Source organism: Tremella mesenterica (assembly GCF_000271645.1).
Source record: "Tremella mesenterica DSM 1558 unplaced genomic scaffold TREMEscaffold_1, whole genome shotgun sequence".
Lineage (NCBI taxonomy): Eukaryota > Fungi > Basidiomycota > Tremellomycetes > Tremellales > Tremellaceae > Tremella > Tremella mesenterica.
The window spans coordinates 3,408,012-3,434,147 of NW_006711225.1; the positions used below are offsets into that span (position 1 = coordinate 3,408,012).

A 26,136-nucleotide genomic window follows, 5' to 3' on the forward strand; every position below is an offset into this window, starting at 1 on the left:
GATGGTCCTGCTGGGTATACAGGAGTTGGTCCGCCGCCTATTCTTAGTCCAACTACCATAGCTCGTGGAAACCCACCTGAGCATTATGCGCAATTCCGACAAGGTGCAGATGGGTCACCTCGAGCGCAAAAACGGAAGAAAAGTACAGGCAAGCTCGGCAGTGGGAAGAAGGGGAACACCCGGCCGGAAGAAGAAGTCGCTACTTCTACGGTCGTAGATCCAAACGTTGGCTATGGACCAGAAGGAGAAATGTTGGTGGATGAACTCCTCGATGACGCCGATATCACCACCGCCTTGCAGCAGCTAGGAGATCCTGCTCCGTTGACCATCGGGACGCAAAGTATTACCAGCTTTATCCAACAACCCCTCAGCGTCGAGGATTCCCTCACAGCCATTCAGGCCGCGCAGAGCATGCCTGTCCGAACAGACCCCGACGTAATCATGCGAGCAGAACCTGAAGTGACTCCAGTCGGGCCTGCCAAACGACAGCGAAAGCGGAAAAATCCCGGAACTCCCGCAAAGGGGGATGACTCTGGTGATGTTACGCCTAAGCTTAAACGTGGGCGTAAGGCAACTATCAACTCGACACCAGCAGTAGTACAACCACCCACACCATCCGAACCCATCGCTCTGGCCGAGGCCGAGGCCGCAGTACCTATCGAGGCAAGGGTAGCCATCCCACCAGCTGAGCAACTGCTCTCAGCCGACGCACATACCGCCCCTGCTCAAGAGCCAGCTGTGATACCCCGAATCGACGGTCCATCAACACCTGCCTCATCGACCGTGGCTGTACCCAGCTCGTCCGCCGATCCATTGTACAGGACCAAGCGAGCCCGTCAAGCTATACCCAACGTGAGGATCCGGACGAAAGGACGCGACCGAGTCGATCTTGGATCTCTACGTCGTGCAAATGAGATCGTACAATGTCTAGTGGACGCCGGCGGTGTATTGAGTGAACCTCGACATTTTAATGAACATCGTGAATGGGCTTTACGAGTAGCTGGTACCGATCACCCACATGCTCCCGTCGTAGCAGCAAGCATGGATCGATCGGTGTACAAACGTATCTTGGGGACTTTGTTAAGGGATGGAAGACTTAAAGAGACTACAGCCACTATACCCACTGTCACAGGCCGTTGGACCAGAGCCAGTATTCTTTACACTCCTGAAACTCCCATGTCAGTAGTTCAAGATTACATCCGTACCCTGACCTCCGTGTCAGGATACACTGCCCCTGTTCAGACCAAAGTGGCTGCCACGACATATACGGAATTCCGTGTCTCAAAACCCACCACCAAAGAAGCATCACCGACCCCCGAAACCCAAGGATCCGCAGCTAACATAGTCGATCATCGGGCTCAGTTGTTCAAACAACCTGGTGTTGCTGCTGGTTTGTATGGCTATCAATCCGGTAGAAATGTTCGGTTACGATCCTGGCATTTGGCGATACTTCGGGCGCTGCAACAAGGTTCTCGGTCGATGATCTCCTCTTCACCCAGAGTTTTTGCATCTACAATGTTTTTCGAAGATATCCGAGTCGTCGATTTTTTCTCCAATATTTATCTTCAGTATCACACCGATGAACTCGAACAATACCTCAGTGATCCGCAAAACCTCGAAGTCCGTTTGGCCGACATGCCTGATAATCTCAAACCCCCGTCATTCCTCGGTATCGGAATACGAACGAAGTTCGCTGGTTTAATGACTGGTCTGCATGAATTGAAATTGGTCTTCCCCCTTTCCGCTACCGATCTACCGTCCGGAGATGTGCAAATTACCGAATCGAATGGGAAGATATCCAATTTTCACATTGTCAACACTACGAGTTTAGCAACTTATTACATGGTGGCCGATATTGCCCCTGTTTATCATATCGCAGTAGACCCACCAAACTTACTTGGTGTAATGCCGACAAGTGACCTTGAACAAAGCGAGACTTATTGGGATCGAGTGAAAGCAGCTGCTTTGGTTCCCGATCGTTTACTACTGGAACCTGTATTGGACATGATTCACGAAGAGTCCCCTTCGATATATTTCCCTCCCATAGTTGAAATCCCCACGGAACATCTCAAGATGTTACGTTCTTCTATGAGGTGGAGAGCTGTTCCGAAACTTCTCTCTGGTCAACAAGCAGCTCTCAACAACGCTATTCGTCAAGATGGGACACAATTAGTCGTAACAGATGAAGATATGGCCAAGTTGGCGTATGATAACGCACTCCCTCTTGCTTTTGTACGAGAACAATTGCCTCTCATGGCTGCCAGGCTTCGAGCGCGTTTGGCAATGCGTAAGACGAGACATGCAGAGGAGACGGAGAAAACTACGGAAAGACGTAGAAAAGCTGATGAAAGTTTACATCGAAAGCTCGCTGCTAGACATGCCGCTGCGAAGGTCGAATGGGAGAGACGGGTAAATCAGGCGTGTGCAGTAGTAGGAGCGACTATGAGTCCCGAGTTGCTAGAATACGTGGGAAGACAGGTATTGGCTTCTGTTAACAGACCAAATTACTCAGATGAAGCTTTGCAAGGTTTAGTAAGGGTATTTCAACGAGGTCAAGAGGTCGCTGCGGATCGAGCGACGAAACCACCTCGAGCAGAGGGTCTGCCACCTCTTAAAATGGTATTTCCCCGTGCGAAGAGGTCTAAAAAGATGCGTGTAGTTAAAGAAACCATTGGTGAGTGATATCCTTCCATCTGACTCGAACGACCTACCACCCTTCGTTCTCTAATGCACCATAAGAGCTTTTGCGTGGTTTACATGGATCTGTAAAGAGATGTGACTTATATCAGCTTCGAGAACCAAAGGTCCGCGACGTAGAAAGCAATGGTCAAATGAAGATGACGAGAATTTACTTGATGCCGAAGCCATCATCCGTGCTCGATCTCGGAATTTACCAGGAAACAAAGGTCGTCAAGCCGTATCACAAATATTCCCTGACGTTGGTCTTCAAACTTTCCGAAGCCGTCTGAAGAAAATATTCGAAACCGCTGGTAAAAAACCATATTTCGATAGATTAGAGGATGCTTGGTATAATGTTTGGCAAACTCATAAGGGGACTCCAGAATTACCTGATCCTGATCCGAACAGTGTGGTGGACTTTGATCTTCAAGCACATATCAAGTTTCTCCGACAAAAGATCAACAAAGCTAATATGTGAGTCATTTCCCTAATGATTGATTTATCGTCATTGAGAATAGACGTCTGGCAGCTGTGACAAATACTCCAATGCAATCTCAGGCTATAGCTCCAGATTTACCAACGGACGTTCAACATCTCATCGAAGAATATGATTGGAAATATAATCAAGTAACAAGTTTAAAGTTCTCACTGGTACACGATTATCACGTCGCAGAGGAAGTCCGAACACATCAATTAGCACAAATATCAATGTTAGATCCTGATTCCACGATTGAGAAGGTTGATATGAATGATCAACCCCAACCATTTCAAGAAGCCGTAGGACCGGATGTAAGAGTTAAAGGAGTGATTAGAGTTAGTTTATTGGTAAGTGTCAAGTTTCAATTTCCGGGAAAGAGTATTGATGACCAGATGATCGTCATCACTGCGACAGAGATATATACTCAGTCAGACGCTGCGGGTTTATTGGATAAATATAACCTTCATACAGATATCAACCCTGTGATTGCGAAATTGGTTCAAGATAAGGTTTTACATCGGACTCCTTCGGCGGCTATCACTAAGAGATTCTATGATTTTACTGCGTCGTATGTTTTTGGGTTCATCTCCATCGTGCTCCTCCTCCTACATCTCTACCTCTTCAAGATACCCAACACACCCTCATGAGGTCTCTGCGCATCTCTCTCACCGAGGGGTAGGATAGAAGCGATCATGAAGTGTGGATTTCTGACGCACAGATGGCGTCAATTGATCGAAGGACCATATCATCCGGAACTTTTCAATGAAGCCGCACTTGTTGAACGAAGTTTGACTCAAGGAGAAGGTGAAATGCCTTGGTCGCTTCTTAGTACAGGTGGGGAACTTGCAGCTTTGATGCACATGGTTTCCAATGATGAGGTATGTCAACGTTCTCCTTTTCTTCCTTCCGACAATACTCTCGACAATCCAATTTTAGTAATCACGTTGGAGTAAGCTTATTGTTACAGGTCTCATTTGATTTCGACGTGGAGACTTTCCCCACCATCAAATATTTCCAGACGGATCTGAACACGAGAAAATTAGGTCAGTCCACCTTCTAATATCAATGGCGGAACTGATGAAGATAGGTGACGAACATTTCGAATTTGATATGCGAATCAAACGAACTACTTCCAAAACTCCCACTCTTCCCTCGCCTCCTAAGAGTGAAGAACTTGCTCCTGAGTTCATCCCCTGGTCTGCTGATCTTCCTCCCGCTCCTCAAGAGATATTTGATCAACTTGAGCCTTTACTATTCGATGCTGGACCTCTCGGACTCACGAAATCCGAGCTACAGGTGGGTCCTTCCTTTCCAGCTTCCTAAACAGACCTGAGCATAAAGAGCTGATGATGTAGACGAAACTCCATATATCCAACGATGAACTAGATACCGTATTAGCCTCTTTGACAGAGGAGAACTCACAAATACGATCATGTTTCTGGACGGGGTATGATACATCACGTCTTGTACATATTTCTCATTGGGATAAATGGGCCGTTCCATTGGTATCTCGTGTGATCAAAGATGGTAAGGTTGAAATAGGTGGAGTAAAGTTGTATGCACCTAGGAGATGGGTTGATATTTATGGGACTTTCTTAGAAGGAGAATATAAGGTTGCTTTGAGAGCGGTATTGGGACATATCTTGACAAGACCGGGAATAACGGAGGTGAGTCATCGTTCTCAAACCTGATCTCTGTTTCTTTTTTCCCCTCATCTTTCCTTTCAAATCTTCCTTCCAGTCTTTCGTCTTCTGTCTTTCACTTTTCCGTTTCCCGTCATTCTTTCACCTTATGGTACATCTTCCGATCCCCTCATTCCCTGAAGATCTCTGATATGTAAACACTTCTCCTTAGCTCACCTCCACGTCATTGATCACTTGAAACTTGACATGATGTGTGAAAACTCCACAACTATCTCTCACACTCCTTGTTTATCAGCGAAGACTCAATGATTATCTCCAAGAAAGGAAGAGTGATGGTGTTTTGTCAGATGAATCGAAGTTCTGTTGACTCCACAGAAAACACTTCGAACTCGTCTTGAAATCATCGTCGATAGATTAGAGACAAACGACTTACTTCAACGTCTCCTAGATCTAGGTCAAATTCAAAGATCGTGGATGGGAGAATCAGCAGAATTAAGAAAACCATTACCTCCTATTCAAGCTACCGATGTTAGTGAAGAGGAAGATATAGTTTTGAGACCTGCACTTGGTAATCCCTTATTTACCAGTTGATAGGTGAATCTTTACATTTTATATACAGTATGTCGTTCTGGGTATACATAGGTTTTAATCTATCTCTATAGTTACAGTATAAATTGTTTATAAAATCTGATAAAATGTATTGATATATCGTATTAGATCCTTCCCTGTCCCATCCATACCTCTTCCGATTTCATTTCAAATGATCAACCCTCTTTTTCCCTTATGTACCAATAAATACTTTCATCAATCACCATTTGATCAAGTTTACCAATTCACCAATTCACCCTTTCTTCCTTACTCCTTCCCAATCATTAGAAAATCCAACATTGTGAGAAAATCCAACATTATGGAAAATGTATAACCTTGACTCAACTAAAAAGCCATAGCTTTACCAGGATTAGCAGTCCTTCTAACAGTTTCGAAAATCCTAAATAAACTTAAAACCATATTACCACCATATAACAACAAAGCGAATAAACTTAAACCTATACAAGCCGCTTGTCTATTACAAACTTGTTTAGTCAAAGGGTTTTCCATGATTTCGATAGGTAATGTTATTCCTAAAGAATTTGATATATTTAATTCTTCTTTTGTTTCACTAGCGATTTCCAAAGCGTCTAATAGACGTGAATAAGATTGTGATAATCCGCTTCTCCACCAAGGTTCACCTTTTGTACAATGAAGTGGTGTTGAAATGAAATCATTGGAAGCTACTGACATTGCTGAACTCCATAATGCCACGAATAAAAGGTCTAGACAAACCCATAACATTTTCGAACGAAGTGCCCATAGACCTATTGGTTTACCGAAATATTCACGATAGATAGCTGTGAGTACGTGTAGTGCGGTGAGTGATGAATAGGAGATTATCAAGGTGGTTGAGGAACCTAATAAACCGGGAAGGTTGAGATGAAATAGATCGAGTCGGATCGTTATTGCCAGACCTGTGTGTTAGACATGCTTGTCTTACAGCCTGATTGATAAATCGTCATAATCAAGAAGCAAAAATAGAAAGACGGAATGTCGCGAGCTGATATTGTGTTCTACATATTGTGTGTGACGGTAATGGGTATGGATGAAACAAGAAAGAAGAGGTGAGATAATTGATATCATGTTCGAGAGAAAGAAGAGAGGGATGATGAACCAAATCACTCACCCAAAAGAGCAACCACCACAGCTAAATTAACAGCCCTAATCCAAATGGTAACCCTCGCATCTAAGAAAAGATACCTCCTCGCTCTTTGCTTCCAATCAATCTCATCCACAAACCTCTTTCTCCTCTCCCTATCTTTCTTGAAAGGCATCAAACCTTTCTTCCCCATACTATCCCCCTTCTCCGTGTTGGTCACAGTGGCTCGAGTATCAAACCTACTCAAATTATCTTCTTCGACAACTTGTTGTGGTTTCTCAGATACTTGGTTTCCATTCTCCTGAGCAGACCAGACGAACCCATGTTCATCGACCCTCCCTTCCATTCTCGCCCTCTCGCTTGTAGGTGTGAACCCCAAACCTGATGGGGTGGGAGGGACCTGAGCTTGGAGGTATCGTCTTGGTTTACGCGTCTTCTTCTTGGGTGGTGGAGTTGCCGGTGATGCCGGGGGAGAAGGATCAGGGGTTAAGACAGGTTCGTTGGTTCGGACGTATCTTGAAGTAGGAGGTCTCTTTCCTCCACTTCCAGCATCTTCACTGTAATACCCATACAATGCATCTTGCCAAGTCCCAGCGTGAAAACCATGTGTCAATCGACTGGTCAAAGGCGGAGGAAGGTTGAGTCGAAGTCTTGATGGAGGTGCACGTCTAACTTTTGGTCGAGTAGGAGTTTGAGGTGTGAGTCCATCACTACTTCTACCCACTTCAGGAGTGGTGACTTCGCCTTCTGGTAATGTGCCGTGACGCATAGGTAAATCCGATAATCTTCGACGAGGCTTAACGGTGATATCGGTATCGGTCAAACTACCAGGTGCAGCACTATTCCGTCGACGGAACCGAGTGAAAGGTGCAGTCAATTGACGTCGAGGTTCAATTCGAGGAAGTCCGTTTTCATGTACAGTGGCAAGATCAGTGGTGTTGATTCTTGGTAAAGGTGGAGGGGCAAGTTCCGCCAGTTGATTTAATCCGAGAAGATGTGAAGAGGACGTGTTGATTATTGGTGAAGAAGGGGCTGAATTGCTTCTCATCATACGGGGTTTCGCCCTTGGAGGATCTGATGCTCTCCCTACCACTCGACGAAACATGACATTCCCAGAACCTCTTCGGGTCGGAGGTTGACCACTTGGAGAGATCTTCGTGAAAGAGTCATGAATTCCATCGACCCCGACGCTCGAATTGTTCACGGAAAGCTTAAGATCTTTGGATCGTGTATCACCATCAATCTTGGATTTCCCCTTTCTTCTCTTCTCTACATCGACCACGTCTCTCCCGCTCTCACGACCAGAATCAGCATCGAGACCCATCTCCACATCCCTCCGTCGACGCAGGTTCCTAGTCCGCATCTTCATCATACCCCTTTGGGTGAAAGTCCACCATGGAGGTTCATCATCCGTACTATCGGAATCAGCGTCCGAAGATGATGTGTCATAAGCTGTCCGATGTCGACGACGACGGCGTGTGGGTGGCGCAGGTACAGGTTTTGAGCTCGAAGTAGGTTCGACGGGAGGGGGTTGAAGTGGGGTTGGAGGGGAATCAGGGGTATACAAAGCCGATGCTGAGAGTGAGTATGTCTGTAGAGAGTGAAGTGAGATGACATACGAGGTACTGTGCGTACTTTGCGTTGTACGGTCGGACTGACATGAGAGGTGATGTTGCTAGGGACAGGTGAAGCAGTTTGATTGGGTCGATGGTTGGGTTTCGATCGTGAGGTTGATTCTCCCCTCTTTCGACTCTGTGACCTCGCTCGTTTGACTGCGATCGAAGGGATGCGGCTCGATGACGCTTCAGCAGGGACGAAACCTGACATGGTGAGCGAAGGTGGAAAGGATGGTGTGTGAGGGCGAGGGGGCGGGGCGGTGGCGGCGGCGGAGCGAGAAGGAACCTCGTTGACCAGTGAAAGTGGAAAAGGGAGGCTTGAGAGACTACAAGGTCATGAGAAAGTCAAGAGACGAATCATAAGTGTCTGGATGGTATAGATGATGATGATACAACTTGGAGAGAAAGACGTGTTTGTTTTGTAGACAGGCACTTGGATGGTGCGGTGGATGGTAACCTTAAACCCGTTGTTCCGTTGATGCAGACCACCTGTCTGTCCCTTGCTACTTGCTGCTACATGCTACGCCGACGGTGAGTATAATACACACACCGATGCGCAATTGTCCGCTCTCGGTCATCACTCCCTTCACTGTGTCCCGCCTTGTGCCGGAGTACGTATGTATGCACAGCTCGACCATGATCAGTAGTAGTAACCTAGTAGTAGCAGTCACGGTAGGAGGTCTCGTTAGTGATAGACGTGACGTGGCATTCTCTCTCCCCGCGCTCCTGAACCCTCCTTCTTTTCACCTCTCTCACTGTTGGTCTGGACCGCACCCATAGGCCCTCATAGACGTCATCACTACTCCCCGCCTTCCTTCTCTCATAGTCCGACTTATAACTCTCTCGCCGTTCTCACTCTCCATGCTTTGTCCATATCTCACTCTCTCGAGATAGATCTGCGATTCACCCCGACATCCCTTTCGTTCACTTTTCCTCCCGCTTCATCCTTCCTTACCCCTCTTTTCCTTCCTGACGCATGAACAAGACATTGTGATCTTTCCAACACCAATTCTGAGCCTCATCCTGGCTACAAGGAAGGTAGGGAGGACAGCATCATGATGCCGTTCTCCATCCCAGCCAGAGTCGTTGATGAGGCGCAAGACGACCCCAAACGTTAGTCATCATCCCGACGTATCGTATGATTCACGCTGATGAAACCACCAGATGCCAGTCCATCACATGGTCGTTCTTCTTCTCTCACATCTCCACCTCCACCACCCATGTTCTTCAATCCTCCTCCGGCATACCCGTACGAGCCTCCTGTAGCTACTATATCGCCACCGACCACCTCCCCCCCAGCCTCGTCGGCCAATCTCACTCTCAAAGGTCAGCTGGGGGCCTTGTTCGGTGAAGAGAAACCCCGTCCGACTCCTCGTCCTGTGCAACGCCTATCCAGTGAATCGGCCACATCTCCCGGATCTTGGGGCTCGAAAGGCAGCTACGGCTCAACCGGATCGAGTCAAGATCCGGAAAGCAGCGAGCACCTGGCTGAAGCTCGTGCAAAGCTGCTCTCAGAGACCCCGAATCCCAGCGCACCTACCAGCAGACGGCAGTCGGAATCTTCCGGTGTGTCTGGCAAGTTTGACTTACACATCATCAGTCCTACTCCCCCTCTCATACCGAGGGGACTGGAAGATGATCCCGAGGAGGGTCCGACCAAGCCTGTGGCGACTGCTGTCCACGTACCTCAACCGCCAGAACCAGAGGAGCTCGTCCATGCTTGGGATAGTGTCGTGCGTTTCCCTTCCTACCAATTCAGATATGTTTCATGTGCTCATGTTTCAGTGGCCCACTTCCGGTGCTCCAGTCAGACCTTCTCCTTCCGATCCTGGACCATCTCGATTTCCCATCGCTCCGATGTCACCTTTTGTCACTCCGACATTTTCCCCCGCGGCAATGCCTCAACCCTCTGCTGCTGGCTTCCGCAGACCTTCGCCCCCAGTTGGGCCACACGGTCGTTCAGGATCCCCCTCCCCCCTTCGTTTCTCGCCCCATGGATCCCCAGGAGTCGACGATAGGTCGAGTCCAAAAAGGGATCAGTCACCCGTACCTTCGCCAACAGCTATCAGGCATCGCAGATCAGCCTCGCATTCTTCTCCCACCGGCGACAGACCATGGCTCTCACATGACCGCCTCGGGAAAGAGGGGTCTGTCGCCAGCCCGCCATGGAGTCCTCTCCGCCCACCCGGTCAGCTTCCTGCTGTCAAGTCTTCGGAAGGTCGTGTCGAGGGACCACTCGTAGTCCGCGCTTTGCAGAGGAATAATTCCGGGTCCGGTTTGAAGCTGTCAGATACTGGACAAACTTCCCCGCGTCTTCCAGCCACAGCGGGGATCACAGGTCGACCTCGTGGTAAATCGCTATCCAATCGAGGTCCAGTTCATACTCCATCTCCGTCAGCCCTTGCGTCGGCAAAGTTGCTGGAAAGAAGAGATTCAAGATCCAGCATCAATGCGCTGTCGCGTACATCCTCATCAAGCTCAACTCATTCCCCACTGCCTCCGTCTGTTGAGTCCCTCGCGCTAGCTGAGACCTCCTTGGAGCCTATCGCTTTGCCTCCGGCTGTCAGCCTTCCGCCCGTTCCCACCTCCGAGATCACCGATGTTGAGAAAAAGTTGATTAGAGTCACCTCACCACCATTGTTTGCCCCCGTCGCCCGCCCGGCAAAGCTACGGCGAGCCTTGTCCGACTATGAAGCGGCTGCCCGTCCTGGCCTAAGGAGTTTTGCACAGTCCCTGAATTCTGCTGCCGACACAGGTCTTTCCACCAAACGCTCACTCGACGATGCTGCTCTGCCTTCTCCCTCGATATCCATGGACAACGGTGCGCCGCCCCTGCGTTTGAATAAATCACCAAGGATATCACCCCACATCCTCCCTCCGATCAGCGCCACATTAAGCGGCCCGAAATCTCCTTTCCTCGGCAGCGGTCCATTTGAAGACAAGACGCCGATAAATACCGGTGACCTCGGTGAACTGCCGGGTCGTTTCGAGGAGTTTGGTCTTTACGACGAAGGCGACATGCTTCCCGTCGGCGTAGCCGATCTCGATATGGACGTCACTTTCGATGACGAAGGTTTAAGCCAATTGGAGAGGATATTCCTGCTGAGCAAGTCGGAATACCCTTTCCATCGTGCCTACGTAGCACGAATGCTGGCAGATCTATTGGAAGAGGTGGATCCATGCGAATCAGTCGAGTATGTCCTTCCACTATTGATAAATTATTCACTCGACGCGGACGATTCGGTCAAGGAGTCGTTTGCTGGGGAGTTGCACAAGGTACTTTGGTATTTTTTCTCCCGATGTAATCTCGTGGAGACGGAAGTTGATACTGGGGAGGAGGGCCATAGCGAGGTTACGACTCCCCTTCCCTTACCGATTCCTGTGTCTCAGGCTGCGGTGACTGTCACTTCGGAGGGAATGCGCGTCATACCGAAGCCCAGTGTCGAAGATGACCATGTTTTGCAGCCAAAAAGGGATGCCACGCTTTCTCCGGCTCCTGGCAATGCTAGCGCTGGCTCAAGCTTGCGAGCGGAATCTGCGACCATGATCGGTACTCCTGACCGAGGAACTGTCGATACCCCAAACTCTCTCAGCATCCAATCCGATGATACAGCTTTTAGTCCTCATATCATGGTTCCGACTCGAACTGTCGACGATCAAGGCGACCAAGACGGAGCCAAAGCTGCCCCTGTGTTGTGTCCTCCTCCCACCCTCTCTGTTCACGTCTTCACGCCTCTTTTGTGCTCTCTACTTCTCAGCTCTCACGCAGCAGTAGTAGAAGCGGTCCGCGTTGGTCTGATAGCCATTCTCAGCAGACTACGAGACCGTCCCGTCCCCGATCCGAACATGTGGAAGTCCGAATGGCACGATAACTGTGAATGCAATGAACGTCGCACATTCCTGTCACAAGATGGTCCCCACGCACATGATCTCATGCCGATGTCTCGATCAGCTCGAAATATGGTGGAAAGATGTGTAGTCGATGGTATCATTCTGGGAATGGGTCGGTTAACAACTGTTGTCCCGGAGAACTTGTTTGACGATACAGATGACCCGATGGGACAAGGAGTGGATTCTGAGACGGATCAGGAGTTGTTACAGGCTCAGTTGATGCAAGAGGCCAACGCTGGAAGGGCAATGTCGATGCTTCTGATTGGGACAGTGGCGGAGTTGTATGATCCGCACGAGCTGGTGGAGGTCGGGTTTTTACATGAGATTTTGAGATCCCGGGATGGGGATGAGGAGATAAGAGCAGAAGGCGCATTGGCATTGGCTCAGTTAGCAAAATTGTGTCCGGTGGAATACATCCAAGAGATGGTAAGTTATTTCTTGTCACTGACTTGAGGGGGAAATTCTGATGTCAGCTACCGCTCTTTGACGACTACCTGGTGGATCCCAGTCTGTCGGTCAGACAGTCTATCTGTTTCTCCCTACCCGTGCTTTGTCGAAGAATAGAAGACAGTCAGAGTCGACGAGATTTAGCTGTCCGTGGGGCGATAACACTTGCCCAATCAGATGCCTGGCAGTCCATCTTGGAGGTATTGGGTGAAGTCATTCACTGCTTTATTTCTGATCCTCTTGGTCCACCTAAAGAGTTATTGGAGATTTTTTGTGATGATAGTTCCATTCCACCTCTTTCAGCTACAGACACAGACTGGGATGTGCTAGTGGCATACAATGTGGGTTTATCTTTGCAATTATTCGTACCTCTCTCTGACTTTTAGTTTCCTGGTGTCTGTCTTACACTCGGCGCCGATCGTTGGCCTGAATTACTTCCTCTACTCGAACGAATAGTCCATCGTGCCGGTGCAAGAGTGATGACCACCATATCTTCTTTCTTACATGAACTTTCCCGTATCCTTCGACCTGATCAAGTCGCCTCCAATCTCTTACCCATCTTTCATCGTTGTCTCGGACACTCTGACGCTACCAGAGAAAGGATATATGAACATCTAGACGTGTTCCTCTCTGGTCTTCCTTCACAAGAAGCATGGGATTTATTCTCCTTTTTAGCGGAAAAATCAAAAACGGACGCATTAGGTGGTTGGCGAGCAAGAGAAAAACTAGCCCTTCACGTACCTGCTTTTCTCACTTTATTTCCTGAAGACTATCAAGCAAGTCGTATACTCGAAATGACACATTCAGCATTGATCGATAAATTCGCATGTGTACGTGATGCCGTGACTTTATCCGTCCCTAGGACATATGATTTACTTCGAAATCGACCCATACCAGCTGAAGCTTTCAGAAGGATGATCCTGGATTTAGGAGATTCGGGGATATACAAACATCGTCAAACATTTGTCCGTTGTATCAGAGAATTCGCAAGACTACCTCCGAATAGAAAAGTTTTTGAACAATTTTTCTTACCTTTCCTACCACGTCTCACGCAGGATGTAATTGATGTGAGATTATCATTAGCTCAAATGGTAGCGAATTTATTTGTTGTAGGAGCTTTTTATGGGTTTACAGGTCCTAAAGATCCTGGATTTGGGGGCGAAGATATGTCCATTATGAGTATGGGAGAAAATGGTCAAGTGATTATTCCTGCCGCTATGGAAAGACTCGCTACTGCTTTGGCGGATGATGAAAGTTCAGAAGTACGTGATACTTTGAGAAACGTATTGGACCGTTTGAGTCATGGAAAGGAAGTTGGGTTGATTGGTGTTGCAGATGATACTGAACAGTTGGGGAGTGATGGTGGTAAGGAAAGTTTGAATGAGAAAGGAGAAGAAATGGAGGAAGGGAATCCATTCGCGGAGGCGTTTGAGGATGTGATCTAGGGTAGATTTTATTGGTGAAAGGAACCACTTGTAGCGTTATTTTAATGAGAAAGTAGTAAGAAGAGGAATGTAATGTAGCGATGTTGATTGATCTTCTTTGCCTTCCTTCATATCTGTGCAACTTTGTCTCTTTCTTCTTTACTTTCTTCTCAACCTCTTCACTTTCACTTTGTCTTCACTATTTTCGTAGTCTTTATCCGTTTCTTTTTTCGTGAAAAAACTATCATTATCATGGCCAATTCTCTAAATTATCAGATTCATCTATTTATCTTGCATCTCAACAACTCGTCAGTCTTATTGTCATCTGCAAAATCGTCCCACATCGATATCAGTATTTCTGTAGATCGAAGAAAACATTAGCAAGACAGCAAAACGCATTACATCCAATCCAGAATCTAAGATGAATATTTTGTTCTTCTTGTTCTCTATTCACTCCCGACTGTTTTCTATAGACTTGGTGTTGGCATTTAGATACAAGTGTACCCTCCGTCAATGACGAGTTCGGCCCCGCTTCTGATCAGCCATCGGTGGAGAAATTAACGAGGAGACACATACGTGATATATTTGCTAGCGTCCGAAGCCAGGAGAACGATGGCTCCTTTTAGATCGGAGGGGTCTGCCATTCGGCCCTGAATATCAGTCACGTTCTTTCATCTTTACTGTATTTGCGAAGAGTGTAATGATAAATTCCTCCGTACGGCGTGGAAAGGTGACCAAGACGAATACGATGTGTTGTAGGGATGAGTGTGTGGAGAGAGGTCTATATCGCCGAGAGAAGGACAGTCTGGGATGGAAGATTAGGGCAAGGGTGGATGAGTAGTTACGGTAAAGACCAACTTGAGGTAGATCATGAGAAGAGAAAGAGGGAAGAACTCGCCATGGGAATACGATGAATCCATTCGTCACGCAACACGGGGTTGTTATCCAGGATGACTTTTGTCAGGTTTGTAAGTGTGTACCCAGGACTGATCCGTCAGGACAATTCTTTGAACCAACAAAACTGGAGATACTCACGCAATACAGTTCACACGGATGTTTTGTTTAGCCCATTCGACAGCTAAAGAACGGGCCATGTGTCGGACAGCGGCCTCTGCATTGTAAGCATGCGTGTTTGCGAGCGCAGACCGCAAAGACGGGAAGAGAAGTATAAGGGGGGAGGATGAGGGGAGAAAAACACAAACGCACTGGAAAAGTTGTACGGAGTTTGAGGTTGAGGAACATTGACCACCTGGGAATGTCAACAAGATTCAACTCCACTATAAGAGTTAACGAACGGATCCTGACATACTCCCAATCATTATGATTGACCCTCCTTCAGGCATCAATTTAGCACCTTCAAGAGCACAGGTCCAAGTGCCCATGACGTTGATATCGAGTAACTTGCGGACCTTTTCCGTTGGGTATTCATGAGCGACAAAATTTTCTACTATCCCAGCGGCGGTTACGAGGCACTGAGAGTTAACCAATCTGTTCCCGACAACTCTGGCTGTTTTCGAATAAGTGTGATGTATGTATGACTGGGACAAATGAATCCAAATGACCAATCTGGGGTAAAGGGTGGGGCACCAAGAGGCCAAAAGGAAGCAACACCTGAAGGCCGGGGAAGGTAGATCAAGGAGTCTGTCACTAACATCAAGACGACCAAACTTCTCTTTGATGGCAGCGAACGTATCCTTGACGGATTGTTCATTGGCGACATCGCATCCAAGACCCAAAGCTCGGATCTCACCCGGTTTGGCTTCGCCGTGTTCCACTGTTAGTCAGACAAAGTCTGGCGTTTTTTTCTTTAGATTCTGTGATTCTGTGAGAGGTTGGAAAACGGTCTTGGGGTATGGAGTGGGAGATGGGCGTGGATGAAAGAAGTACGAAAACAAAGGTACGAACCAAACCAATCGGTCAAATCTTTTGCGGCCAACTCGGCATCTTCTTTTCTCAAATCGATCAAAACGATGGCATCTGCTCCCCTAATTATCAGTCGGGGATAATGATGAATTTTTTTTCAAGGCACTGACGATTCGACAAAGGTACGAGCCATCATATTACCCAAACCCCTGGCTGCGCCAGTGACGACACAAACTTTTCCTTCCTGCTTGATCAGCAACCTGCATGTTCGGGAGCAAAGTCTTGCGCCGTCAAGAAGCACAATTAAAATGCAAAGGTGGTGGCATATTCGACACGAGGGTGTTTACTCCAATGTGAGACAATGAGCATAAACTCACCATGGAGAGCGACCCAAGAGTCCTCTTGGTGTGTCTACCATGACCTTCACCAATGACATCATGACCCGGATCGGCTTTAGCATAAGCCTGAATCGTCAGCCGCCTTCATTTGGAAAATTTCGATCAAAGAAGTTTGGTATTGGGGAAAACGTGTGAAGAAGCAACTAGCTACCTACGTTGGGTTCAGGATCTTCGAAAACCAAGCTCTCATCTACACTGGCATGTTTAGGTTCGTGAACCTCTACACGATGTTCACGGTAACCCTCAGGATAAGCTTTCTCGTCGTAGAGAGGGTTGGAGGGTTGAGACACCCAACGAACGCTCTTGGGAAAGATGGGGGCGATGACAGCTCTGGTGGAGCTACGTGCAGCAAGAGCCACTGAACGAGAAACGAATGGTCTGAGAAGGGACATTTTGAAAAAAAGACAAGGGCTGAAGAAAGGGTCGATCAGACCTTTTGATAAGTTTGGTTGAGAGAGGATAAAGGAATGGAGATGAAGTGTTGTTGTTAAGAGGGAGAGATACATATGATAATTCGTGCGAATGCCGGGTAAATCTACAAAGACCAATTGCTCCAAAGGACGCGGGGCACCGGGCCTAGACCTTGTCAAAGGATATATAACCGGGCCGATGACCCGAGGCGATTACCCGCACGTCGAAATTCTTTCCAGGGGTTCTTGGGTATAGAGATTGGCGTTGCAAAGGGCAGGATACGGCAATGGGGGGAGAAGAAGGGAAAGGAAACGTGGTCTGTGTCGAGTTACTTCAGTCCCCCTCAGCCTTATGTGCATGTCAGTGCCGAAGAGTTTGTGAGAGGTGAGTGGTGAGGAATGAGATACGAGCGAGGGTGCGACGACCACGGGTGGGCGCATGACTATACTAGCTTGATACGCGTTTATGAAAGGGCGGGGATGCGGTGGATGGAATGTGATCAGCGGATCATCCATCAGCCCCAACGATCGTATCGATCGTCATCGTCTCATCATCATCGGTCCGGGTCACAGTCGAAACACCAAGTGCGCAGTTTCAGACGAGGTGCCACAACCGGAATTATACCTCTTCTCATCCAAATGCCGATTAGTAATCCTCTCCTAATGAACTACTAATCTCATCCTAATCACCCCCTTTGTCTCACCAAATGGCATACGCCGCCGCATGCGGGTATGCTTAGCACCGCAGTGTCTTTGCTCTCTAGCTCATTCCCGTCACTCTTTCACCCATCATCACTTTCTGCACTTTTACTCCTTTCCTCCGTCATCCCATCATCACCTCTCACCCCTGTTGACATCCTCCATCCAGAATTCACATACCTCATTGCATCGACTCGTACCAAGGATCGTCTTCTCACCAATAATATCGAGAGGGACAAAAACCTCTTCCCGCCCTTCCGTAGACTCGGGATCCCTTTGCCGCTTTCGTATCACTCCGTCACCACCCCTCATCTTGTTCACAAACACATATCGATTTTGACAAACTCGACTCTCTCTCCCTCTCTCTTATCCTCCTCCTCCTTCACTTCGCTCTCACTGGATCAACTATAATCCCCTCATTCCTCCACCATGCGCCCCATCCTTTCCCTCTTCGCTCTCGCTTTCGCTTTGACCGCCCGAGCTGTAGCCCTCATCGAAACATATACCGAGCCTTGGGCAGAGGGCAACACATACGTTCTCTCGGTTGGTACAGATGCTTTTGGAGACGATATCACTAAGACTCTGTGAGTGTGCATGTAATTGTTTCACCATGCCGTGTCCTACAGTGAGCAGCCCGACTGCGCTTCTTGTCAGAATGAGACATTTCGAATTACAGACATGGCCCAGCCCCTGCGGACTGCTTAGGTCGAATGATAGACATCACAGACACTAATCGAGCAGATCACAAATCGGCGCAACAGGTGCTGCTACCTCCACAAAAACAACCAAAACTACAAAAACGACGGATGGAAGGCCAACAACGACGTAAGTCCACTAGGTCACTCCTTACTGGTCGCTGATAAGTCAGAGCAAATCGTGTAGTAGGTCAAGACACCACAGCCCCTCCCATGCAGACGACAACGTGTGAGTGGCGCTTTCTGTCGTCCCACTCCATCGCCTCACTACCAAAGTTCACATACATGCCATGCCGGATTTTTCCCTTCAATGAAAATAATCCTCCTCTCTCTTTTTCTGCCATATCCAATCACGATAATTACTCCTCACTGTTGAAGCTTCTCGCAATGATATCTCACGCCCTCCCCCATTGGGTGTGACTGACGTGGACAGATTGGTACGACCCTGGTGACGGTGTCTGGACCGTTGGAACGTGGACTGCGACCGTAACTGCAGCACCTGCCGTGCCGACGGCCATCGTCCCCGAGGGCACGATACAGGACTACAATACGTATCAAAATGGGGTCAACTCCGCCGTTCTTTCCAGTGCTGCCGCTGCTGGTCTGTCAAGCAACTCGACCGGTAGTTCTGGGGCTACTTGTATCCGACCCACCGGCTGGGCGGGTAGTTTGTGGAGTGGCGTGTTGGTGGGCGTACTGGGGATGTTCGCGAGCGGTTGGTTGTTGTAACCCTATACCCAGAGGTTTAGATGAGTGGAGAGGAGAGATGGAAATGGCGTGCCTGTACGAGGAGCGTCAGAAGGGGAGGATGGATGATGATATGTAGATTAGTCGATAACCGACCCATTGACGCTCACGACTGCATGTATGGACATTGCCATTCTGAATTATTCTTGGTTTGTGCTTTCTCCATCGGTGCGGACATGTAGGATAGAGAATGTCCTCAGTGTCAAACACTCGGTGGGAAATCGGGGTTTCGGGCAAGAGCGAAGATTAAACTGGCTGGTCACATTGCGTGCTATCAATTAGACTCCTGTTTACGGTGGCCGGGAAGTCTCAGGTTCACTTCATCACTTCTCAACCCTTGGCCGAGAGTTTGGATTTTGATGGTTCTTCAAGTTTCGCCTTGTCCTATAGGCTCCAGGCCTGACCGTTGTAGGTGGACTATGCAGAGGTTCAACAGACAACATCTGGTCCAAGATCTCGTCCGCTTATCACATACTTTGCTGCTTCAGGCCATACAAATCCTTATCCAAACTTGATTCTTGCCTTTCACTCCGCATTGTATTTTCCAAGTCACTCAGCAAATCTACGATCCAAGAGAAGGTCAACATGGTAGATAGTCGGATAGTATGGATTCCCTTCCCTTCAATGGTCTTACTACATTGGAGATGTGCAATATTCCCTCTGGGTGCACTCTCAGAAATGTCTCCAATGTCAAGGGTACTTGGAAGGATCGTAATAAAATGACACATTGATCTGATCACACGGCCTTATATCTACCACAGGAGCAAGCAAAGAAGCTCATGGAAAGAAGAAGAGCATCCTCAAAGGAAGGAACAGGAGATAAATGAGAACGTATATCTACATAAATACTCTTGGATGTTGTGTGAGTAGTGTAGCTGAATACGCCTCGTACTCCAATGTAGAGAGTCAACTGAGGGATATGTATGATGCATAAGACTATCCACTGGGTTCATAGCTACCAGCTAGAAGAAGGCTGGACAGGCATAGAGACTTGTAGACAAAAAGCAAAGAACAATATAGTGGATTGTGGTGGAAGGAAAGGGAATAAGCGTAAGACGCAATCAAATGGTAAGTACCGAGAATCTCGACGATGTAGAAAGTCACTTTGAGAGACTGATGTTCCATCCTATCATTCTAGCTAGCTGGGTATCTATCTAATATCCTGACCTGATGCTACATCCGCTTAGCAATGTATTGACAAGCAATGAGTCAGCTCTCTAGGAAGTTTACGAGTTGTTACCTCGGCACAAAGCAATTACACAAACTAAAGATGTAGAAAGTCAAACGAAGCGGAACAGGGTACTCATCTTGAAATCAGCATCATTAAGACTTTATCACGCCCGAGAAATAATGGAACATCCTATTCGATGGAAAACGGTAGAAGGATAGTGCGAAAATTGAAGAAGAGTGGTGGGAGGCCTACTTACGGACTTAGAAGCGACTATAGGTACGTACTTACATGGTGACTGTCAAGTCATGATTTGACTTGAGCTAAACCACACTTCTCCTACTCCTGCGTTCTTAAACTGCTTGAAGGACCTCACAGGAGACCCAGACCAGGTTCACTGAGTTGTGCGCTTCCTTCAAGCCTGCATGTTGGCCGATGATTAATCCCCTAGGGCAGGAGGTGTTTAGGAAGGTGGGTCGTCCAGAATGACGTTGGACGCATTCGGGTGGTATTCAGAGACAATAGTGGGGTTTGGACGAGTTGTGAGACAAGTTCGAATAATGTTTTGGCAAGACTATATTGAATGGTTTTTACATATAACAGGTTTGGGAGATGTGGATGTGGGAAGTACAAAGTCAGTGCAGACGCGGGATCCGGGAAATCCAACCTGAGACTTCCCGTCCACGGTACCTGTTGACACTTCTTTCCTACACGACAATTTATCACATCTAAAGATCTCTACATTCGCAAGCCTAATCATCAGTCTATAAGAGAAAGCTATCACCAAGACCGACTTTTCATTCCTGGTTTTCCGATAACACTTAACAGATCTTCATCCAGTCATCAGAACTGACCACCAAGACGTAAGTAGAACAAAATGGCTTTAATCCAAGCGAAACCATTCCGTCTTGCCCTAATTCAATTATCAGGTTTAACATCTTCCAAACCTCACAATATCTCCATAGCTCGTTCAGCCGTAGCTCAAGTATCTAAAACTGAACCGAAACCTCAATTAATAGTATTACCGGAAATATGGAACAGTCCATATGCCGTCAGTAGTTTCAGACCTTATTCCGAGATCATACCTTCTCCTTCACCTCCCACGGATTTAATCGTACAAGGAGGAGAAGAAGAAATAAAAGAGGAAGAAGGTGAGACTGTAAAAGCTATGAGAGAAATGGCTAGAGATTCTGGTTGTTGGTTAATTGGAGGTTAGTCCTCTTTGATTTTTTTTTTCTATTGAAATTAAGTCTTAATGGGATTTGGTGGAATTGATGTGAATAGGAAGTATCCCGGAAATCGATAAGAAAACAGATAACATTTATAATTGTTGTACTGTCTATGATCCTTCAGGTTTGTCATCTAACATTTTATGGTGTGAATTGGAAAGTTGATGGAGATAGGTAGATTAGTTGCGAAACATAGGAAAATACATTTGTTCGATATTGATATTCCTGGTAAACAAACTTTCAAAGTGAGTCTTCTCAACAATTCCCGTGATATCCCTTTTTCCTATGTTCCTCTCGATGAGATCTAGTCGTTGCTCATTTTCCCATTCTTGCATTTGATTCACTCCAGGAACTAGCTATTTCTCGCAACTCCGGAAACATGTGAGTCGTGAAGAGAAAAGCGGGTTATAAAGGCAATGTGAATGCTTCCTGATGTGTTCATGATGTTGATTTCACACGAAGACACGAACTCCTGGAATGATATTTCGCAAAACGACATAGACTCTGATTAGCTGATGAAAAGGAAAGCGAGACGTTGACTGGTGGAACTCAATTGACAACGTTCGAAACTCCATTTGGCAAGATTGGTCTGGGAATATGTTATGATATTGTAAGTCATTCTGCTTCACGCATCTTTAACATCAATCCCTCTCGACCACCCTACAATCTCAATCATATTCCACTCAAACAACTTGGCTTACTGTTCTACCTGTGCGAGGTCTTACCTTTCGGTGATCAGATGAGGAATGAAGGATAGAAGGGTTTGGTGAGATATTTGGAAAGTCATCTGACAAAATAGCGATTCCCAGAAATGGCAATGATTGCAGCTAGAAAAGGTCAGTCGTCCACATGTTTGAACATGGAAAAAAGCTCATATGTAGGATGCGTGGCTATGATCTATCCTTCGGCTTTCAATACCACTACTGGACCTATGCATTGGACGTTGTTACAAAGGGCTCGGTATGTTTTTCTTTTCCTCCCCTTCCGCGTTTCCTCTTCTTAGTATAAACTCATCTCTTCTCCTCTCTCTTTTTATATCCCCTTCACCCTTCTTCTGACGCTTGGGATTTGCCGCAACTGTGCGTTTCTCAATCCCTTGTGGATCTTGACAAGATGAACCCTTGTGTCCAGCAAGATATCTGGTGATCAGGCAAGAGGAGACAAAATCTGACCCATAGCGCGGTCGATAACCAAATTTACGTAGCCATGTGTTCTCCTGCTCGTCATCCCGAAGCTTCCTATCAAGCTGTAAGTCGTCCCACCGATGAAGTATAGGTCACATGAATGACGGGGCAGTATGGACATAGTATGGTTGTCAACCCTTTGTAAGTCTTCCGTGACCCTTGTCATTCCTTTCCCTCCTGACATTTCTCAACTTCAGTCGTTGTCTATATTCAGGGGTATTAAAATCATTCCGGATAATTCAGATGGTTGAGTGTAGTATGAAAACCGCAGTGGGCTAATGACAGGGGAGAGGTCATAGCTGAAGCCGATGAGAACGGCGCTGTCATTTTTGCTGATATTGGTGAGTACTTGTGTATTTCCACTCCCTATATGTCAAGAAAGAAACCGAACACACAAGCTTCACAAGATGTTATGGCTTTGGAGATTCATTGACGTTGCGAGTCGAAGGAACGTAGATGAATTGCACTGATAGCAGATCCTGAACTGCTCGCTACCACCCGTCGTAACCTGCCCGTTACTATTCAAAGACGATTCGACGTCTATCCTGATGTCGCCAAAACTCCTTAAGAGCGGGATTCCAGGCGTAGCTACGATCAATACAGTCAAAATTTATCTGCATGTCATACGAATATACTTGTTAAATATTATAATAATGAGTCCCACCCATTCGCCCACCATTCATGACCCTCATGGAGTTGAAACTCGACTATGCGAGAACAGTACGATCATCTACCTTGCGGCTTGTTCGAGGTGCCAAAAGGGGCGTCTGACTGTTTGTTGCCCTGTTGGTGAGGCTGGGAAGAAGCTGGATTGGCAGGGGAGCGTTGTGTAAAGTCTTTGCCCGTCTGTGGGTCAGCAATTGGTCTTTCAACTCGAACGAGTCTCCAACGATGTGAAAAGATACTCACTTCTTTCTCCACTTTCTGAGCCGATCTTTGAGGGTTGGCATCTTTATCATAGGCCGCATCGGAATGAGCCACGTCGTCAGTCTATGAAATCAGCACGTTCCGTTCATTGACCCTCCGCCCCTGCTCCGTGTGCTTTCCTCTCCGCTCGAGATTGATCTTCGTCAGGCCACGTTAAACGAGGAGAAAGTGAGGTGGCAACATGAGAAAGATAACTCACACCCGCTCCTGTGCTACCCAGTTCATCACTATACAACTCCTTCTGACCTTTATCACTAGCATACCCCCTCCGTCCTCTTCCGCCCAAGGATAAACTACTGACCGTCCTCGTCCTCGTCGCCATCGGTCTAGAGGGACCGGCCATGGGAGCGAGTTCGAAAGTTGCTGGACCGGCTGGAGGTGGGATGAGGGGAGTACGAGCGAGCATGAAGAAGGTTTTTGTAAAGTTGGGGAACATGTTAAATCGAGGTTGTCTCAGATACGTTGATAGAGAGTTGTGAGGTTATAGTGGCTCTGAGAGATATATTAAGATTTAGGGGAATGGGATTACCAAGTTATCAGTGTGAGATTTGAAAGCAAGAAGAGGAACTGAGTTGATGTTGATAAAGGAGAAGCGAGTGAAGAAGGCAGAAGGGTGCACAAGGTTTATATAAGAATGGAAGGGAGGAGAAAAAAATGTCGATCTCACCCGAAGGCAAGGAAGGGTGTCAGTGACGTCATACGCTTACATAGGCCGCTTACGATATTGCGCTTGTTCTGGGCGGCGATCGCCGTAGTTCAGCTTCCGTCGGGAGCTTGGACCGCTTAGACGTGTTCAAGGCGAATGGAGTCACGAAAAAGAACTGGTTCGCGGTTCGATAGGTCTCTACATACAACGCTATGAGTACGAGAATGACATCACGACTATGGATGATAGGTGCTATCGGGGTAGTATTACTGGGAGTAGGGGTTATGGCTAAAGTGAGTCCAACAACTCCTTTGATTCTCTCCTCTTTCCACGACTCATTAAGTGAGAAATGATGGTCTTGTCTTGCTCTGAGCTAACACATCGAGGAAAGGCGGGGACTGGACGGAAAGGAGAGGAGATGTAACATAGGGAGGGAGAGGAGGAGTGATATGACTGATATGCAGAATGTTCAAATGGAGAAACAACATCATTTCACTGCCCAAGATGTCCGAACAGAGGGACATATGAAACAAATTTTCTCTTTATTATTTCCGTTCAAATCACCAGCTTGGAATTCTCTCTTAGGGACATTTTACATTTCTTCGTGAGTAAAAATACGTCTTCCTCTACAACCTTTTCATATGGCTCAGATTCAAATTACGAAGGTCGGGCATGATCTGGGGAAAAGAATGTTACGGAGATGATGGAGGAGTCGACCAATGTTTGATGAAGTTGGGTTCGAGGATGATGGAGGATAGTTTTGAGATTTTGGGAAGAAAAACTGATGAGAGAATACCAAATTTTATCCTTTTGGCCGTACCGGGTACCCTCGAACCAAGCAGTTTGAACACTATGATCGCTTTTGCTACTGGGGGTTTATTAGGTGATGTCTTCTTACATCTTGTCCCGCACGCTTTCTTTGGTGAAGGACATGATACGGAGAGAGCTGTGGTGGTGGAAGAGAAACGGAATATACTTATAGGGTGAGTATATTCCCTCGAACCGGATCCGATTCAATGTGTGTCTGAGGGGAAGTGGGTGGTATGATGGTGAAAGATGACTTGAGCTGTGTTGGAAAGCGAATATGAAGCTCGCTTTGTCATCTCTTCAAAACGGGGATTGTGAGGTCGCTGGACTGGACAAGAGCGGGTGTGATCAGATGGTGAAAAGTGTGATGCTAAACTACAGAGGAGCAGTGTTCTTAGGATTCGCAGCTTTCTTCGTCCTTGACAAGACTATGAGAGTGCTAAACTCTTCACATTCCCACTCCCACTCACATTCCCACTCCCATTCTCATTCTACGTCACCAAATCATTCCCATTCTCCAACCACTGCGATATCTTCCGCTCTTGACGACACTTCTGGTGAACTTCGATCAAGAAAGTCTCCCTCAGAGACGACCACCCAGTCCTCTGAGCCTCAAGAGAAACAATCCGTAGCCAACCCTTCGCTTAGGCTCTCCGCATACCTCAATCTCTTCGGAGATTTCACCCATAATATCACAGACGGATTAGCCATGGCAGCGAGCTTTTACACTTCACCTGCTCTTGGTGCAGTAACTACTATCGCTACTTTTGCTCATGAGATTCCTCACGAGGTGGGTTCAATCTTTAACGATCCTACTTCTGTCTTGCAGATACGCGCTGCTCTCGCAAGTACCCGTGCTCATGTCAGATCGCGGATTATTCCATCCTGATCAAATCTGGATTCTCAAAACGTCAAGCTTTAGGTTCGCAATTCTTCACAGCTGTCGGAGCGTTCGTCGGTACTTTTCTTGGTATATGGATAGCAGAGACGAGTGGAACAGGAAAAGATGTGGTTGTGAAAGTCGGCGAAGGGATATTAGGCACAAGTTTGCACGGAGGGGAATTGGTCATTCCCATGACGGCTGGGGGTGAGTTTCGGTTTTGCTCTCTTGTCTTCCCCCCCCCCCCCCCCCCATTGTGGCACACAAGAGGGAATTCGAAAAGTAGGAAGAGAGTCAAAGAGAGAGAGAGGGTCTCCTGTCACAACCCGACCTGACGCGCAGGTTTCCTCTACATCGCGTCGGTCAGCGTGATACCTGAGCTTTTGGCAGAGTCGAAAAGTGGGATCCAAGCTTTGGAAGAATACGCCGCCATGGCATTTGGAGTGTTTTGCATGGTAAGTCACCACTCTCTCTTTGGTCTGAGATCTCCACTCACGTCAGGCTGTGATAGCATGGAACGAATGATCAGCTGTGTGATTGTATGCATGATCATTGACCCGCGATGCATGGTGATTCAAGATAACGAGCCGTGTGTCTCTGATGATGACGCATTTT

General features: G+C 47.3%; 7 protein-coding genes across 7 annotated transcripts; 4 read left to right on the forward strand and 3 right to left on the reverse strand.

Moving 5' to 3' along the window:
- Positions 1–5,733: 5,733 nt before the first annotated feature.
- On the reverse strand, positions 5,734–8,317 carry TREMEDRAFT_67125 (uncharacterized protein; the record flags this gene model as incomplete). Its single annotated transcript, XM_007001860.1, has 3 exons — positions 5,734–6,305; positions 6,518–8,065; positions 8,110–8,317. 3 exons carry the CDS (start codon positions 8,315–8,317, stop codon positions 5,734–5,736), a joined length of 2,328 nt encoding a protein of 775 aa, XP_007001922.1.
- Positions 8,318–9,033: 716 nt separating this feature from the next.
- On the forward strand, positions 9,034–13,889 carry TREMEDRAFT_72922 (uncharacterized protein; the record flags this gene model as incomplete). The annotated part of the gene is made up of 5 exons (XM_007002111.1): positions 9,034–9,219; positions 9,271–9,839; positions 9,892–12,423; positions 12,471–12,785; positions 12,831–13,889. Exons 1-5 carry the CDS (start codon positions 9,162–9,164, stop codon positions 13,887–13,889), a joined length of 4,533 nt encoding a protein of 1,510 aa, XP_007002173.1. The 5' UTR covers positions 9,034–9,161.
- Positions 13,890–14,250: 361 nt separating this feature from the next.
- TREMEDRAFT_70851 (uncharacterized protein) lies at positions 14,251–16,618 on the reverse strand. The gene is made up of 11 exons (XM_007001991.1): positions 16,285–16,618; positions 16,109–16,195; positions 15,902–15,975; positions 15,774–15,853; positions 15,521–15,642; positions 15,164–15,340; positions 15,075–15,117; positions 14,904–14,979; positions 14,767–14,854; positions 14,445–14,518; positions 14,251–14,399 (listed from the first exon to the last, which is right to left on the reverse strand). Exons 1-11 carry the CDS (start codon positions 16,519–16,521, stop codon positions 14,357–14,359), a joined length of 1,101 nt encoding a protein of 366 aa, XP_007002053.1. The 5' UTR covers positions 16,522–16,618; the 3' UTR covers positions 14,251–14,356.
- Positions 16,619–17,374: 756 nt separating this feature from the next.
- TREMEDRAFT_70852 (uncharacterized protein) lies at positions 17,375–18,818 on the forward strand. The gene is made up of 4 exons (XM_007001992.1): positions 17,375–17,822; positions 17,980–18,063; positions 18,107–18,162; positions 18,367–18,818. Exons 1-4 carry the CDS (start codon positions 17,668–17,670, stop codon positions 18,660–18,662), a joined length of 591 nt encoding a protein of 196 aa, XP_007002054.1. The 5' UTR covers positions 17,375–17,667; the 3' UTR covers positions 18,663–18,818.
- A 1,756-nt stretch (positions 18,819–20,574) lies between these two features.
- Positions 20,575–22,904, forward strand: TREMEDRAFT_37039 (uncharacterized protein). The gene is made up of 10 exons (XM_007000801.1): positions 20,575–21,059; positions 21,133–21,201; positions 21,252–21,322; positions 21,601–21,687; positions 21,877–21,913; positions 21,959–22,037; positions 22,256–22,325; positions 22,374–22,402; positions 22,547–22,602; positions 22,738–22,904. Exons 1-10 carry the CDS (start codon positions 20,726–20,728, stop codon positions 22,827–22,829), a joined length of 924 nt encoding a protein of 307 aa, XP_007000863.1. The 5' UTR covers positions 20,575–20,725; the 3' UTR covers positions 22,830–22,904.
- Positions 22,905–22,987: 83 nt separating this feature from the next.
- Positions 22,988–23,775, reverse strand: TREMEDRAFT_72926 (uncharacterized protein; the record flags this gene model as incomplete). Its single annotated transcript, XM_007002112.1, has 3 exons — positions 23,388–23,775; positions 23,171–23,251; positions 22,988–23,107 (listed from the first exon to the last, which is right to left on the reverse strand). The coding sequence occupies exons 1-3, from the start codon at positions 23,622–23,624 to the stop codon at positions 22,988–22,990; spliced, it is 438 nt and encodes a 145-aa protein (XP_007002174.1). The 5' UTR covers positions 23,625–23,775.
- Positions 23,776–24,358: 583 nt separating this feature from the next.
- Positions 24,359–26,046, forward strand: TREMEDRAFT_67129 (uncharacterized protein; the record flags this gene model as incomplete). The annotated part of the gene is made up of 6 exons (XM_007001861.1): positions 24,359–24,438; positions 24,626–24,817; positions 25,023–25,431; positions 25,509–25,728; positions 25,864–25,976; positions 26,023–26,046. 6 exons carry the CDS (start codon positions 24,359–24,361, stop codon positions 26,044–26,046), a joined length of 1,038 nt encoding a protein of 345 aa, XP_007001923.1.
- Between the last annotated feature and the right edge of the window lie 90 nt (positions 26,047–26,136).

Coding starts and splice junctions, on each gene's coding strand:
- TREMEDRAFT_70852 (XM_007001992.1), top strand. CDS start 17,668: ATGCGCCCCATCCTTTCCCTCTTCGCTCTCGCTTTCGCTTTGACCGCC. Junction 17,823..17,979: donor GACGATATCACTAAGACTCT/GTGAGTGTGCAT, acceptor CTAATCGAGCAG/ATCACAAATCGGCGCAACAG. Junction 18,163..18,366: donor TCCCATGCAGACGACAACGT/GTGAGTGGCGCT, acceptor TGACGTGGACAG/ATTGGTACGACCCTGGTGAC.
- TREMEDRAFT_70851 (XM_007001991.1), bottom strand. CDS start 16,521: ATGTCCCTTCTCAGACCATTCGTTTCTCGTTCAGTGGCTCTTGCTGCA. Junction 15,854..15,901: donor GCTCGTACCTTTGTCGAATC/GTCAGTGCCTTG, acceptor ACTGATAATTAG/GGGAGCAGATGCCATCGTTT. Junction 15,118..15,163: donor TTGGGAGTATGTCAGGATCC/GTTCGTTAACTC, acceptor TGACATTCCCAG/GTGGTCAATGTTCCTCAACC.
- TREMEDRAFT_37039 (XM_007000801.1), top strand. CDS start 20,726: ATGGCTTTAATCCAAGCGAAACCATTCCGTCTTGCCCTAATTCAATTA. Junction 22,038..22,255: donor ACGTTGTTACAAAGGGCTCG/GTATGTTTTTCT, acceptor TCTGACCCATAG/CGCGGTCGATAACCAAATTT. Junction 22,326..22,373: donor CCGAAGCTTCCTATCAAGCT/GTAAGTCGTCCC, acceptor ATGACGGGGCAG/TATGGACATAGTATGGTTGT.